The sequence below is a fragment of the Clavelina lepadiformis genome, chromosome 2 (assembly GCF_947623445.1).
Source record: "Clavelina lepadiformis chromosome 2, kaClaLepa1.1, whole genome shotgun sequence".
NCBI classification, from domain to species: Eukaryota; Metazoa; Chordata; class Ascidiacea; order Aplousobranchia; family Clavelinidae; genus Clavelina; species Clavelina lepadiformis.
This window is the reverse complement of record NC_135241.1, coordinates 2,352,035-2,363,062: the sequence shown is the minus strand read 5'-3', so window position 1 is coordinate 2,363,062 and position 11,028 is coordinate 2,352,035. Positions and strand designations below refer to the sequence as shown.

Here is an 11,028-nt window from a genome sequence, read left to right as displayed (position 1 = left end):
CCAACAAGCTTGTTTTATTTATTGCCAAGTTTAATATTTCTGAAATATTTTAAAGTATGTAATTTCGTTTCTTCAGAAATAGGAGAAACATACAAATTAGAGGAAAAGCATATTTCGCCTCAGTAAAAAATGTCTTGGGTTTTTGGCAAACTTTTTGCGGTCAACTTGCGTGATCCTCCCGCCTGTTGATTTCATGTGAGAAATATTTATAACAGACAAAATGTCAAAATCTCAAGAAATTCATGAGATATGCAACCAATTGCAGACTCCGTTTAAAAGGAGACTGAGAGCATTTTCCACCAAATTTTGAACAATCATCATCATATTTTATCATAGCAAACCAGGTCTCTGATCACTTGTTGATTATGAATTGGAGTTGAGCTCTCGATCCTGCCCAAACTAAATATTTAACAAAACTAGGATTAGTTCCGTGCAATACACAAAGGTATCTTTTCTATTCAAGCAGTTGAACTAGGCGTATCTTCGGTGTTACAAGCAATCGCATTCAACCGCATACTTTATACAAAAAGTGCGTTGAAGGGTGACAGTTAAGTCCACACACAGTGTTACATGTATAGGATTGTTAATACTCATCACACTGACTTCTCGGCAAGAAGCCACAATTTCACAAATCCAGGCGATTGGACAAGTTGAGGTAAATTTCTTCACATTGCCACTTTGTTGTAAACCGAAAAACGCAGACGATGAAAAATCGGCCTGGTGCCGTTGTCACAACTCACAATAAAATCATGTCATAAACGGGCATGAGCTAAATTGAACTGACTTGTAAGTCGAAATCGGCAGTTTGAGCGACGTTTCCGTCGTGTTTCGTCGGCATAGGTTGTATTTGTAGTAAATGATCAACTGGTTTCGCTTACTTCCTGAAAGTCAACTTTGACCCAGTTTCTGTGTTTCTGGCTTTACAGCATCGTGGCGACACCTAGCCGTAGCCATCTAGACAACGACTTGATATCTCAATTTTAAGCAGGAAGAGTTCTTGATATTGCGTCAGCAATGTCGGTGTACACTGTACAGCAATAATATGACCGACAATTAATGAATATCAAGAAGCAGTCTTATCAAAAAGTAGCTTTGTAATTCACATAAACAACCATTTCCCAGCTATGCCGTTTTTATTTCAATAATACGGTAATATGAGAAATATAATTGCACGGAGCCACCATAAGCTTATATGTACATAAAATTAGTCTAAACTAAACCATTTTCTCAATTCGCGACCTAAGTTTTGGATCTTTGTAAAAGTCTGCTTTGAAAAAACGCCAACAAAGCAATTGCAGTTCTGCTAACTACTTGGAACAAAATTCTTTCGAAGACAAAGCGAAAGCGAGACTTGATCAACTCGACAGAAGAAAACACTAAACAAAAACTAAGAGCGCAGAGATGGAAATGAGAAGTGAGTTAGTACCTTGAGCGAGGAACAAACAAGAACAGGGTACAGTGAAAGAGGTAAGTGCGCTTTGCGGTTACGTAACTCGGGTAAACCCGGAGTAAAAAAGTGAGGAGAATTCCGCAAATAAATAAAAGCGACCGAGCTGGCGGCGATTTCAACTCAAGGTCACTGTTGGGTAAAACTGGCATGAGCATTTACGCGAAAAAATCAGCTAAAGGAAATTTAAAAACTTAAAGTTTCAAGCGACAAGCAGCTATTATGATGAAACAGTCCGTGTGAAAGTAATACGCAAGATACGCAATGATTTTTGCGGACAAGCTCTTTTTATGGCAGAGGACGGGCATAACAAGACCACAGCACACAGGTCAATTCATTAACGTCTGCCCGACTGGGAACATGAGAACACTGGACCTCATGTAGGAGAGATCCGGCAAGTTTTCTACAATTTTTGCCGCCTCTTCACTCAGTTCCTCTTCATCTTCTTCAGGTTTCTTCTTGGAGACCCCGAGGGAGGCAAGGATCTTCGATAGTGGGTCTGCTAGCTTAGTGGTGTTCGCTGCTGCAGGAGGAACATCGTTCATCGCAAGTTCCAGAAGCTCGGGATCAAGTTTATCTTGTGCTGAGAAAAATATGAAGACAATCTTGTTAAGAATGCAACATCTAGTGTTTAGTGAAACAGACGAATTACTTTGCCACTAATGTAAGTCATTATCACTAGCAAATAGCAACTACAATTCTTCTAATGTACTCTTTCCATGTAGTTGTTTGCATTTGAAAGTCAAAGGCCCAATCAAGGCAACAATTATAATCCAGTAACACAGATTAACTGCAAACTTGCTTTCACAAATTACTTCGATAATAAAATGTCTGATGCTAGGGTGCAGTACACTAGAATGCTAGAAACTGACGTTTAAACTTTTTGCATTGAACCAGGTTGAGGTTAACCAGGACGCAAAAGTTAAAATCTCAGCCCTAAGTAAAATTCATTTTGTAAAAATTCTAGTAGGAAAGTCCTTGGAATATATTTGTAAAAAGCGAAGCACCTGAATGTGTCGGAGTTGAGTATGACGACGCAGTTTCAAGAATATCAAGGTTGAAAGAGCTAGTGTCAAGTACACTAGTAGGTGCTAAAGTGTTATTGCTGCTACCAACGCTACATGCATCTATGCTGCAATCTACAAAACACATGCACATACATATGTGGTGATTACGTATGAACGATCATGGAAATTGGAAATCAAGATTACTGATCAAGAAAATTAGCTTTTGTGAGTTGTAATGATAATTGTTATAGATGCCATTACCAAAGGATAGCAAAGAATTAATATTATCGCATTTAAAATGATATTGCAATCTAAATAGTTGCTTTAGCAAAACAGCATTTTAGCAGGACAAACTCCTGTTACCTGATTCAGTTGTCCATGCGGCATCAGTATCACCCTAAAAATCAATCAAGATGATCAAAGCATAAATACAAGCATAACATAATAAGCAGACAATCATACACAATATAAGAAGCATTAACTCACTCCCGGTATAGTTTTCTCTGTTGGACTCGTGGCTGTTATCTTTTCAGCAGCAGAGATTGGTTTTGTTAGCTCCTTGTTAGGCTCAAGTAGACCCTTAAATAAGGGCAAAGCTTAATAAATTTCTTATTCTTGGTGGGCTAAGTGTCTCGTTCACATGATCACATCATACTGTTTTATGGACAAGCAAAATGATAACGGCGATGTCGCTTGCGCTTTGTGATGTGTGTTTGCATTTTAAAAACTTACCAAGCTTGCAGCATATGTTGGCACGTAAAAAGGTGCGCTTGTTCCACTGAAGAGCTGATGAATATAAATTTGCAAGTAATATTTTAATTCGTACAACTTAAGTCCCTAACCTGTGGTTACACCTGCTCTAACATGGTTTTATCCCAGGTGATAACTTTCTTACAAACCCACCTTAACTCAAACCACCGTCATGCAACAAAATGCAAGAAAATACAATACTCAAAAGAATATAAATATATACATGCTGAGAAAATATTAAACTATGTTACTTGTCTTACAAAGCGCTTCTATGAAAATAAAATATCTTCATGCTGGGGTTGCAACTCATTTAGTACAATACGTTGATAGAGTAAGCATAAAGCAGTAACAAATAAGTGGAGTAGAGACCAGACAAAGCCTCAACAAAAGGCGAAAATGCATCAAAAAGAAGGCGTAAGACAAATTTTGCCTCGAACATGTCGGCTTGTCCTATCACAACCAGACTTGCAAAAGGCTTCGATGGTACAAGCCTTCCAAGATAGAGTCGAACGCTAGCTAAAGATAATAAAGGATTTCTAAACGGCTTACCACATTCTGGGTCTTAATGCCCAGTGAAGTCATAAGTCCTTGGTTGTGTCTAGAACTGTTCCACTGATGCTGTAGCGCAAGTGCATTGTCAATATCTTCAAGAATATCCCATAGTTCTGTCGGCCTAGACAAAAGAATTTTGCTTTCAGTAATATGTCACAAAATTTCTTGTTGGCTCCATATGTCAAAGCAGTGGCCCAGTCAAAACTTAAAAGTGTTGGTTGACCTGGTTAAAGGTTTAAGCTGTCATGCACGTCACATATAATGGCAAATAGTCTTAATTTTGATGATCCGCAAACAGTCATCAAAAAATTATGACCGATGGGATTCGACTAAAACAATATAATGAACTGCTTTGTCAAAATACATTTTCAGTACAAAGTGCTGAATAGTCAAAAAATCACTTCAATTTTTTAATTCATTTCTTTTCATATCACAATATCACAATTTTGTGTTGAGCTTCGTCATGTAACATAGGCTTATAAGTTACTTAGTGTGTGACTCTCGTTAATATAGTGACATTATATTTGGCTCGATAGGCATTTCAATTGGGCAGAGTTGTTGTAGCCATTCAAAAAAGGTAAAAATCAAACAAGGCCAAAATAAAACAGACAGACAGACATACTAGCAATGCGAACAAGTTTAATTTATTAGCATTGTTTCACATGCGCTGGTGCAAAGCTTTGCCAGCTTGTTATAGCTAACGAATTATTTTCAACATTCCACTTGCTTCACATATCTCTTGCAAACTAACCTTTTAATGCGTCTGCTCTTTCCTCCGAGAGGGATGTGGGCTGGACTGGAGTTAACTTGGAACAAAGGAAGAACGTTCTCTTCAACATGAAGGTGGACTTGGGAGATTTCATCTTCTTCTGTGTCTTGTTCTTCATCCAATCGTGGAAACCATGACGATAGACATCTGATTCTGCTGGCCTGAAGTATTGAAATGGAATAATTCAACACAACAATTAAACATGAAAAGGAAATAAAAACGGTAAGCATTTCAACCTTAAAATGTGTACAATACAGCATTTTGTGGTGTCATGTCAGCCCCAACGATAGCATTATTACAAATAAAATCAACTACAGAAGTTCAATCACATACAATTGAATGAAAATAAGGTTTTGGCACTTCTGGAATGGATTGAGGTGGTTGTGAAAATGGAACATTGCTTGCTGATTCAAACCCAGTAAAACCGTCACCAAAATCAGCATCACTATCTTCGTCACCGATACTTGCAAATTTATCACCAGCTGTTGACGTCTGTGCACAATGAAAATCCGCAAAGTCGTCAGAGATATTGCTCGGAGCATTTTGAGGTAATCTGGGGTTGTTTTCTGTTGTTGTTGTTGGATGCCCTTCAGAGTCTGGTGTTTCCTTTGACTGATCGTCACCCCACTGAGCTTCAAACTTTGTTTCAAACGCAGCTTCAGAAAGAGGATCGCCTTTTGAATCAGACCAAGCTCCAAAGTCGTCATCATCTTTGTTAGTTGTTAATTCATGTTCTCTTTCCAAAGTTGCAAAGTCTGCAAAATCATCATCTTCATCTTCATCTTGCTCCTTCTCCATAGCATCGTCATTCTCCTGCCTATTATGGGAATTTCGCAAACCATCATCATTTTTTTGTCTCGTAACATTTTCGATATGGTCTGTTTTTAAATCATTCGTTATACTTTCAGTATCATTGCTTTGAAAATATTGTGACTGTTTGACCGCAGTACTACTTCCGCCGCCACTTTCATGTAAATGTGGTTGATTTTGCGCTATGGAAGCAAAATTCTCCGCAGAGGCAAAGGCTTCAAATTCATCTGCTGGAAACATTGAGGTGGTATTGTCAGGTTGCTCGTTGCTTTCGAGGTTTGCTTCAACAGTCTCATGGTGTAGACTTTCTGAAAGATTGATGGGTAAGTGACCTGAACCAGTATGAATGTTTTCATCGGAAATACCCTCCAGGTTATCGCAAGCCCTGTCGGTTGGAATATTTACTTTAAATGTGTCAGTGACACCAAAAGCTTGAAAATCAGCAAAAGCTGATGTCTCGGTCTCGATGATGTCCGGTTCAAACTGAACTTCTTCCTTGGCATCATTTTCCTTAATAATCTCACTTTCTGTGGGAACAAAACTCGTTTTCACATCACCTGTGATTTTATTGTCAGAAATGCTTTGATCTTGCAGAATATCTTCGGGTGGGGATATTTCTTCCTGATTAGCAACGTTACCATCTTCATTTTTGTGACAAGCCTTCTGTTTTTCCTTGCTTTCGTCATTGTGATCAGTTGGATTTGATTTGTAATGTTCCTCTTCCACCTCTGGAGGAGAAGGAGAACGAGCAAATCCTTGACCTGTGGAAGATGAAGCAGCTTCACTAAAATGGCTCCAACCATTCTCTTGCGGCTTCATAACATCGCTTGAAGGGAAGTCGTGAGTTTGATTGGTTGAATGCCAAGTCCAGTCATCATTTGCTTCACTTTTGTTCAAATTGTTCTCAGTGGAGTTACAAGTTTTATCATCAACAGTGATGACTTCACCATTGGAGGAATGAGTTGCATCACTGGATGCAGCGTTTTGAACAGGAATAAAGTGGTTATCTTTGCTCCCCTTTTCATGGAGGTATTTAAGTGGAGTGTTTTTAATTGGTGACTCTATGCTGTCATCACTAAACGGTGGAGGAGCTGATTGTAAGGACGAGTGAGAATCTTCATCCAATCCCCAGCTCCTACTTGCTGCGGTAAATCCACCAAAATCGTCGTCATCAACCTCATCATCAATGGGCGGTGGAGTATGGGAGACAATAGGTATGAAACTATCAGTCATTATACAAACAAAAAGATTTTAAGTTAGTTATCTCTAGTGAGCATCGGTTAGTATCATTATCCTAGACATGGATGGTTGTGTTAAGTTCAGAATTTTCTTACAGAAACGCTGATCACATTAAAATGTTTTACTCTAAAAGGTTTCAACAAGACCTTTGTCAGCTGGAACGTTTCATAAAAAAGTCTTGCAGAAACGCTAACGAAGAAAATTTTTGTATCAATATTTATCACAGCGTATGTGTACATTTTACACAGGTTACTAAGCGAAAATAACAATAAAAAGTTGGCAGTTATTTTGGGATTTTTACGCAGCACAAAACGCTGAAAAAATTGCACAAAGAGCAGCAACTAATGCACCGAAAACACATTTAAAAAGTCTTTAAAAAAAGATGAAGATAACAAACGCTTTGCTTTTTTATTTAGCTTTATATGAGCTACTATATTAGGATTCGAAGAAGACTTTGCTGAAGCCTCTGCTGCATTTACAGAAGCTCTGCAATTAACATCCCAGACAAATACAGAGCCATCGGCGCCACACGATGTCAGCAAGGAGCCATCTAAGCTGAAGTGCAAAGAGCGCACAGTATCAGTGTGCGCTCTGATTTCTTTTACTAACATTCCAGATGAAATATCCCATACCCTTATGCGACAGTCCTCGCCAGAACTTACAAGTGATTTTCCATCGGGTGAAAATGCTAAGCAAGTAACTGGTGCCCAGTGTCCCATCAAAAGACGAACAGTTTTACCACTGTTGATGTCCCATAAGCGAACCGTATGATCTGCGGTAGCAAGGTAGCTTGCATTACCATGAAAACACACACTTTCTACGCTGTGTTGATGGCCAGCATACATTCGTAATGGATATGTTCGATCAACAGACCATAACTTAGCTGTTTTGTCGTACGAACCTGTGGCAAAATACATGCTCATTGCACTTATATCAATACACCATATGGGGAAAGTGTGTCCTTGATAAATTACCCTGTTAGCCAAGGTGGTCATGTCCCACAAACGCACAGTGGTGTCCTCAGAACAAGTCAACAAAAATTTATCATCGTGGGTGAAACAGGAATCGTAAACTGGACCACTATGTCCATATAACGTAGTCACTCCTGGTTTGTCAAACAATTGTTTCTTTCGATTTACAGAACGCATTTCGTTTTTTAGCAATACATCATTCAAAAACTCACAGCCAAATGAAACACTTGAAATGTCAACATTTGAGCTACTAGGTTCTGTATCAAAGATCTCACTGCTTTCTGAACAACGTTGAAAATCCTGACTATACTTCAAACTCTTGCTAAAGTTCTGGTTACAAATATTCCAAAGGTTGACAGTTGACTCTTCATGTCCAGTACATAAAAGTGTTCGATTATTGGAGGAAGTGGCGTGTATTATCGCATTGTTATTTTCCTTCAGTCTGTAGAGACAGAAATTGTCTAAACGTGGCGCAGAATCTCTGACTTCTTGAACTCTTCTCCGAAGAGTCGCTAAGTCAAGTGAAATACCAGCGGCATCAACTGCTTGTCCTTGTGTTGTGCTTGAGGTGCCGACAGGGACTAGGGATGGCGGACTAATTATCATTGGTGATACTAAAGGTTCATCTGGCACATTTGCCTTGCTATCGTGCTCCTGTAGTTTGGAATCAGGATTGCTATTACAAGCAAATGAAACATTGTCTGGAGAAGCATCGTGAGGTTGGGTGGAAACACCAATGTCTCTCGCTTTGTGAGAACAACTGCTTATACGTATCCTTTCATTCATAAGCTTGAGTAGAAGCAAATATGGTTGTCCTTGTAAAAAACGCATTAAAAGCTGTTTTTCTGCTTGGGATAAAGACATTTCACAGAACTGATTGCGGATTTGTGGCATGAGAAAATATTTCTGCAAATCATTTGATTCACGAATATCATATAACTTCGTCAGAACTTCATTATAAACCTTAAAATGTTTGCTGTCGGAGAAACAAACATAAAACTCTTCAGCTTCTTTTAAACGACCTGCCATAATTAGGTCAAGATAGCAATGGACGAACACAGGAAACAAGAGATTTTTAAATCCATGATATTTATCATCAGCGATTGCCTTACAAACAAATTCCTGGAGGCCTTTGAAGGCCAGAAAATAATCTTTCAAATCGTGAGTGCTCATGGCGACCGAATCCAATAAAGAAATTTTATTCTCCAACAGAGTGCGGGATGCAACATCAACGAGCGTTTCTTCAAACTTCACGTTATTCCGAAATCCTGCTTCAGAGTCAGTGAAATTACGTTTCTTTAAATATGAGAGAAGAGTTGCTTGAAGTTGCTCTGTTCTTGCGCGTTTCATATTTCACAATCAGACTAGGCTTACAAGTTATAGCCTATGCTTATCCAGTACATTTAATTACCGTATATATACATAACTGTTAGGTAAAAATAATCCGGGTATCGATACTAAACGTAGCTTAAATAGCCTAAGAAAAGAATGTTTTATTTGTATAGTCTTACCACCCGTATGTAACCTAAACCCAGTGGCTAGCAGACCCTAAGCATAATGGGCTACGCCTGTTGGTTGCCCCTGAGGTTGAATTTGTGATTGGCCATTCAAAATTCAGTGGTCTTGTCGAGTAGTTCTGTATTCAGACCATAAACCGGTAGGCTAACAATATGAAGAAATGAAAAATGCCCGTGCTATTCGGAACTTACACAACGACAAGCTTGCAACCAGGGCGCGACTATGGGCATTCCTGGAAATTGATGTGATGTGACGCCAGGAACGTCGTTTACTGATGGAGTAATGGCGTTAGTGGGCGCTAGACATCCACACCTTGTACAAAAATGTCAAAACGCCATGTTTATTTTTATTACTGCTGTGCGTTTTTGTTGGCCAGTAGCTGTGACTGAATGTCGTGTGACCAAGAGGTCACTCACTGACCATGCTGTTTTTCTGGCATTTTAAGCCATTCTACTTATGATCCTGTCACTGACGGTAGTGCTCGCTCTGACAATACAAGTTTATGCTGTGATTTGAGAGTTTATGATTTGGGGCAACTGAAGAACACTTTATTTCTGATAACAGAGTCAGTGTCGGTTATTAGAAGTATTTTATTGGACTTTTAATAAAAACTACTGAAAACTTGACTCATACTAAACTGATGAACTTACCTTTAGCTTGTTACAAAATAACTCGATACTTGTAAACACAGTTGAAATTGGGCTTCAACGGAGGAGCGCACCGGGCCCTCGTTGTATGCTCACCTGATTAGTAGTTGTTTTCCTATTATTTATTGGGATGTTATGCTTTTAATGAAGTATTAAAATTGTGTCATGTATTTTGTCGTGGCATTTGGTAGACGCCAGCTTATTGGGGTTCCCCTTTTGGACTTTGGATCCAGTGCTCACCCCTGGAGTAGAGGTGTCAAAACTCCGAATCCGATTACTTTTGTTTGCAGATAGAAACCAAGAATGTAATTTCAGCCTAATCTTGGCTATAAGTTAGCACCCGTTTCATTTTGTTTTATATAAACTTGATTGTCGTCCAGTCGTTAAAAGCTGAATATACTCATTGAGAGTGCAACGTTTTTACGATTAAACTCAGACTTATAATTATAGGGTAACACACTCATCAACAAACCTTGTCAGTTTTGATAGTCTGTGAACTTTCGTAGAAACTTTCGTCAAGTCGTTGAGCAAACTTCGCAGACGTGTTTGAAATTTCGTGTAGTTGCTGACGTTTAACCTACTCTTCGCAAAATAAGCAAGAAAATTGTAAAAAAAACTGATATCGAGCAGTCAACAACAGAGCAATTAAGTTTTGTTGCTAGATAACTGGAGATTGCTGGAAGACTGGAGATCATAATATCCCCGATTTTCAGCCTACTCTGCGTGCGGTCGGTGCGGTCGGTCAAACTTACGCTAGGCTGGTTTGGGAAAACGTCAAGGCAAATATCGAAATTGAGTGTGTTTTTTGCAATAGTCTTGATATATAAAATATAGTATTTGCGTTAACATATCTCGTGGTTACAGCGTCGCATTTTGAATTGTTTAATTTTCATGTGCAGCTTTGCCTCTAACAGTAGCAAGACGTCTTCAGTAGCAGACGTGACCTATAACGCCAGAGCTTAAGCCTAAATCCCGGTAAGATCCAGCATTTCGCGTCTTTTAGGCGGATGAATCATGAGATTTTTCGGAAAAATTTGATTTGCGATTCGGGACAGAATAAAATATATGATTCGATCGCTAACTGCTCACCATCGACAGTTGAACTCTCTACCACTACAGCGAACTGGCGCAGAATGTGGTAAAAAAGTGACCGCAACAAGTCGTAAGTAGATCGTGTTGTCCTGTAGTCAGTAGTGTGACTGAAGTTTTGAAGATTTTGGCAAACCACAAAACTAAGGCCAATGTGTTGAATCTGGCCACTTGGTTTGCAACGTCATTTGAAAGATCAATCCGAAATCAAGCAATTGTTTGAACACTG

General features: G+C 39.0%; 2 protein-coding genes across 3 annotated transcripts; both read right to left on the bottom strand.

Moving 5' to 3' along the window:
* Positions 1–1,114: 1,114 nt before the first annotated feature.
* On the bottom strand, positions 1,115–6,581 carry LOC143445791 (uncharacterized). Of its 2 annotated transcripts, XM_076945113.1 has the most exons (8): positions 4,859–6,581; positions 4,508–4,686; positions 3,754–3,877; positions 3,187–3,240; positions 2,941–3,033; positions 2,818–2,851; positions 2,455–2,586; positions 1,115–2,030 (listed from the first exon to the last, which is right to left on the bottom strand). In XM_076945113.1, the coding sequence occupies exons 1-8, from the start codon at positions 6,566–6,568 to the stop codon at positions 1,777–1,779; spliced, it is 2,580 nt and encodes an 859-aa protein (XP_076801228.1). In that variant the 5' UTR covers positions 6,569–6,581; the 3' UTR covers positions 1,115–1,776. The 2 variants fall into 2 exon arrangements, with proteins under 2 accessions (XP_076801228.1, XP_076801229.1); XM_076945114.1 differs by lacking the exon at positions 2,455–2,586.
* Positions 6,582–6,915: 334 nt separating this feature from the next.
* Positions 6,916–9,251, bottom strand: LOC143445792 (TAF5-like RNA polymerase II p300/CBP-associated factor-associated factor 65 kDa subunit 5L). Its single transcript, XM_076945115.1, has one exon. It carries the CDS (start codon positions 8,893–8,895, stop codon positions 6,916–6,918), a length of 1,980 nt encoding a protein of 659 aa, XP_076801230.1. The 5' UTR covers positions 8,896–9,251.
* Between the last annotated feature and the right edge of the window lie 1,777 nt (positions 9,252–11,028).

Excerpts from the sequence above, each read along its gene's own strand:
- LOC143445791 (XM_076945113.1), bottom strand. The coding sequence starts at position 6,568 with ATGACTGATAGTTTCATACCTATTGTCTCCCATACTCCACCGCCCATT. Across the intron at positions 2,852-2,940 it reads CAGAGAAAACTATACCGGGA|GGTGATACTGATGCCGCATG; the intron begins GTGAGTTAATGC and ends ATTGATTTTTAG. Across the intron at positions 2,031-2,454 it reads CTCAACTCCGACACATTCAG|CACAAGATAAACTTGATCCC; the intron begins GTGCTTCGCTTT and ends TATTTTTCTCAG.
- LOC143445792 (XM_076945115.1), bottom strand. The coding sequence starts at position 8,895 with ATGAAACGCGCAAGAACAGAGCAACTTCAAGCAACTCTTCTCTCATAT.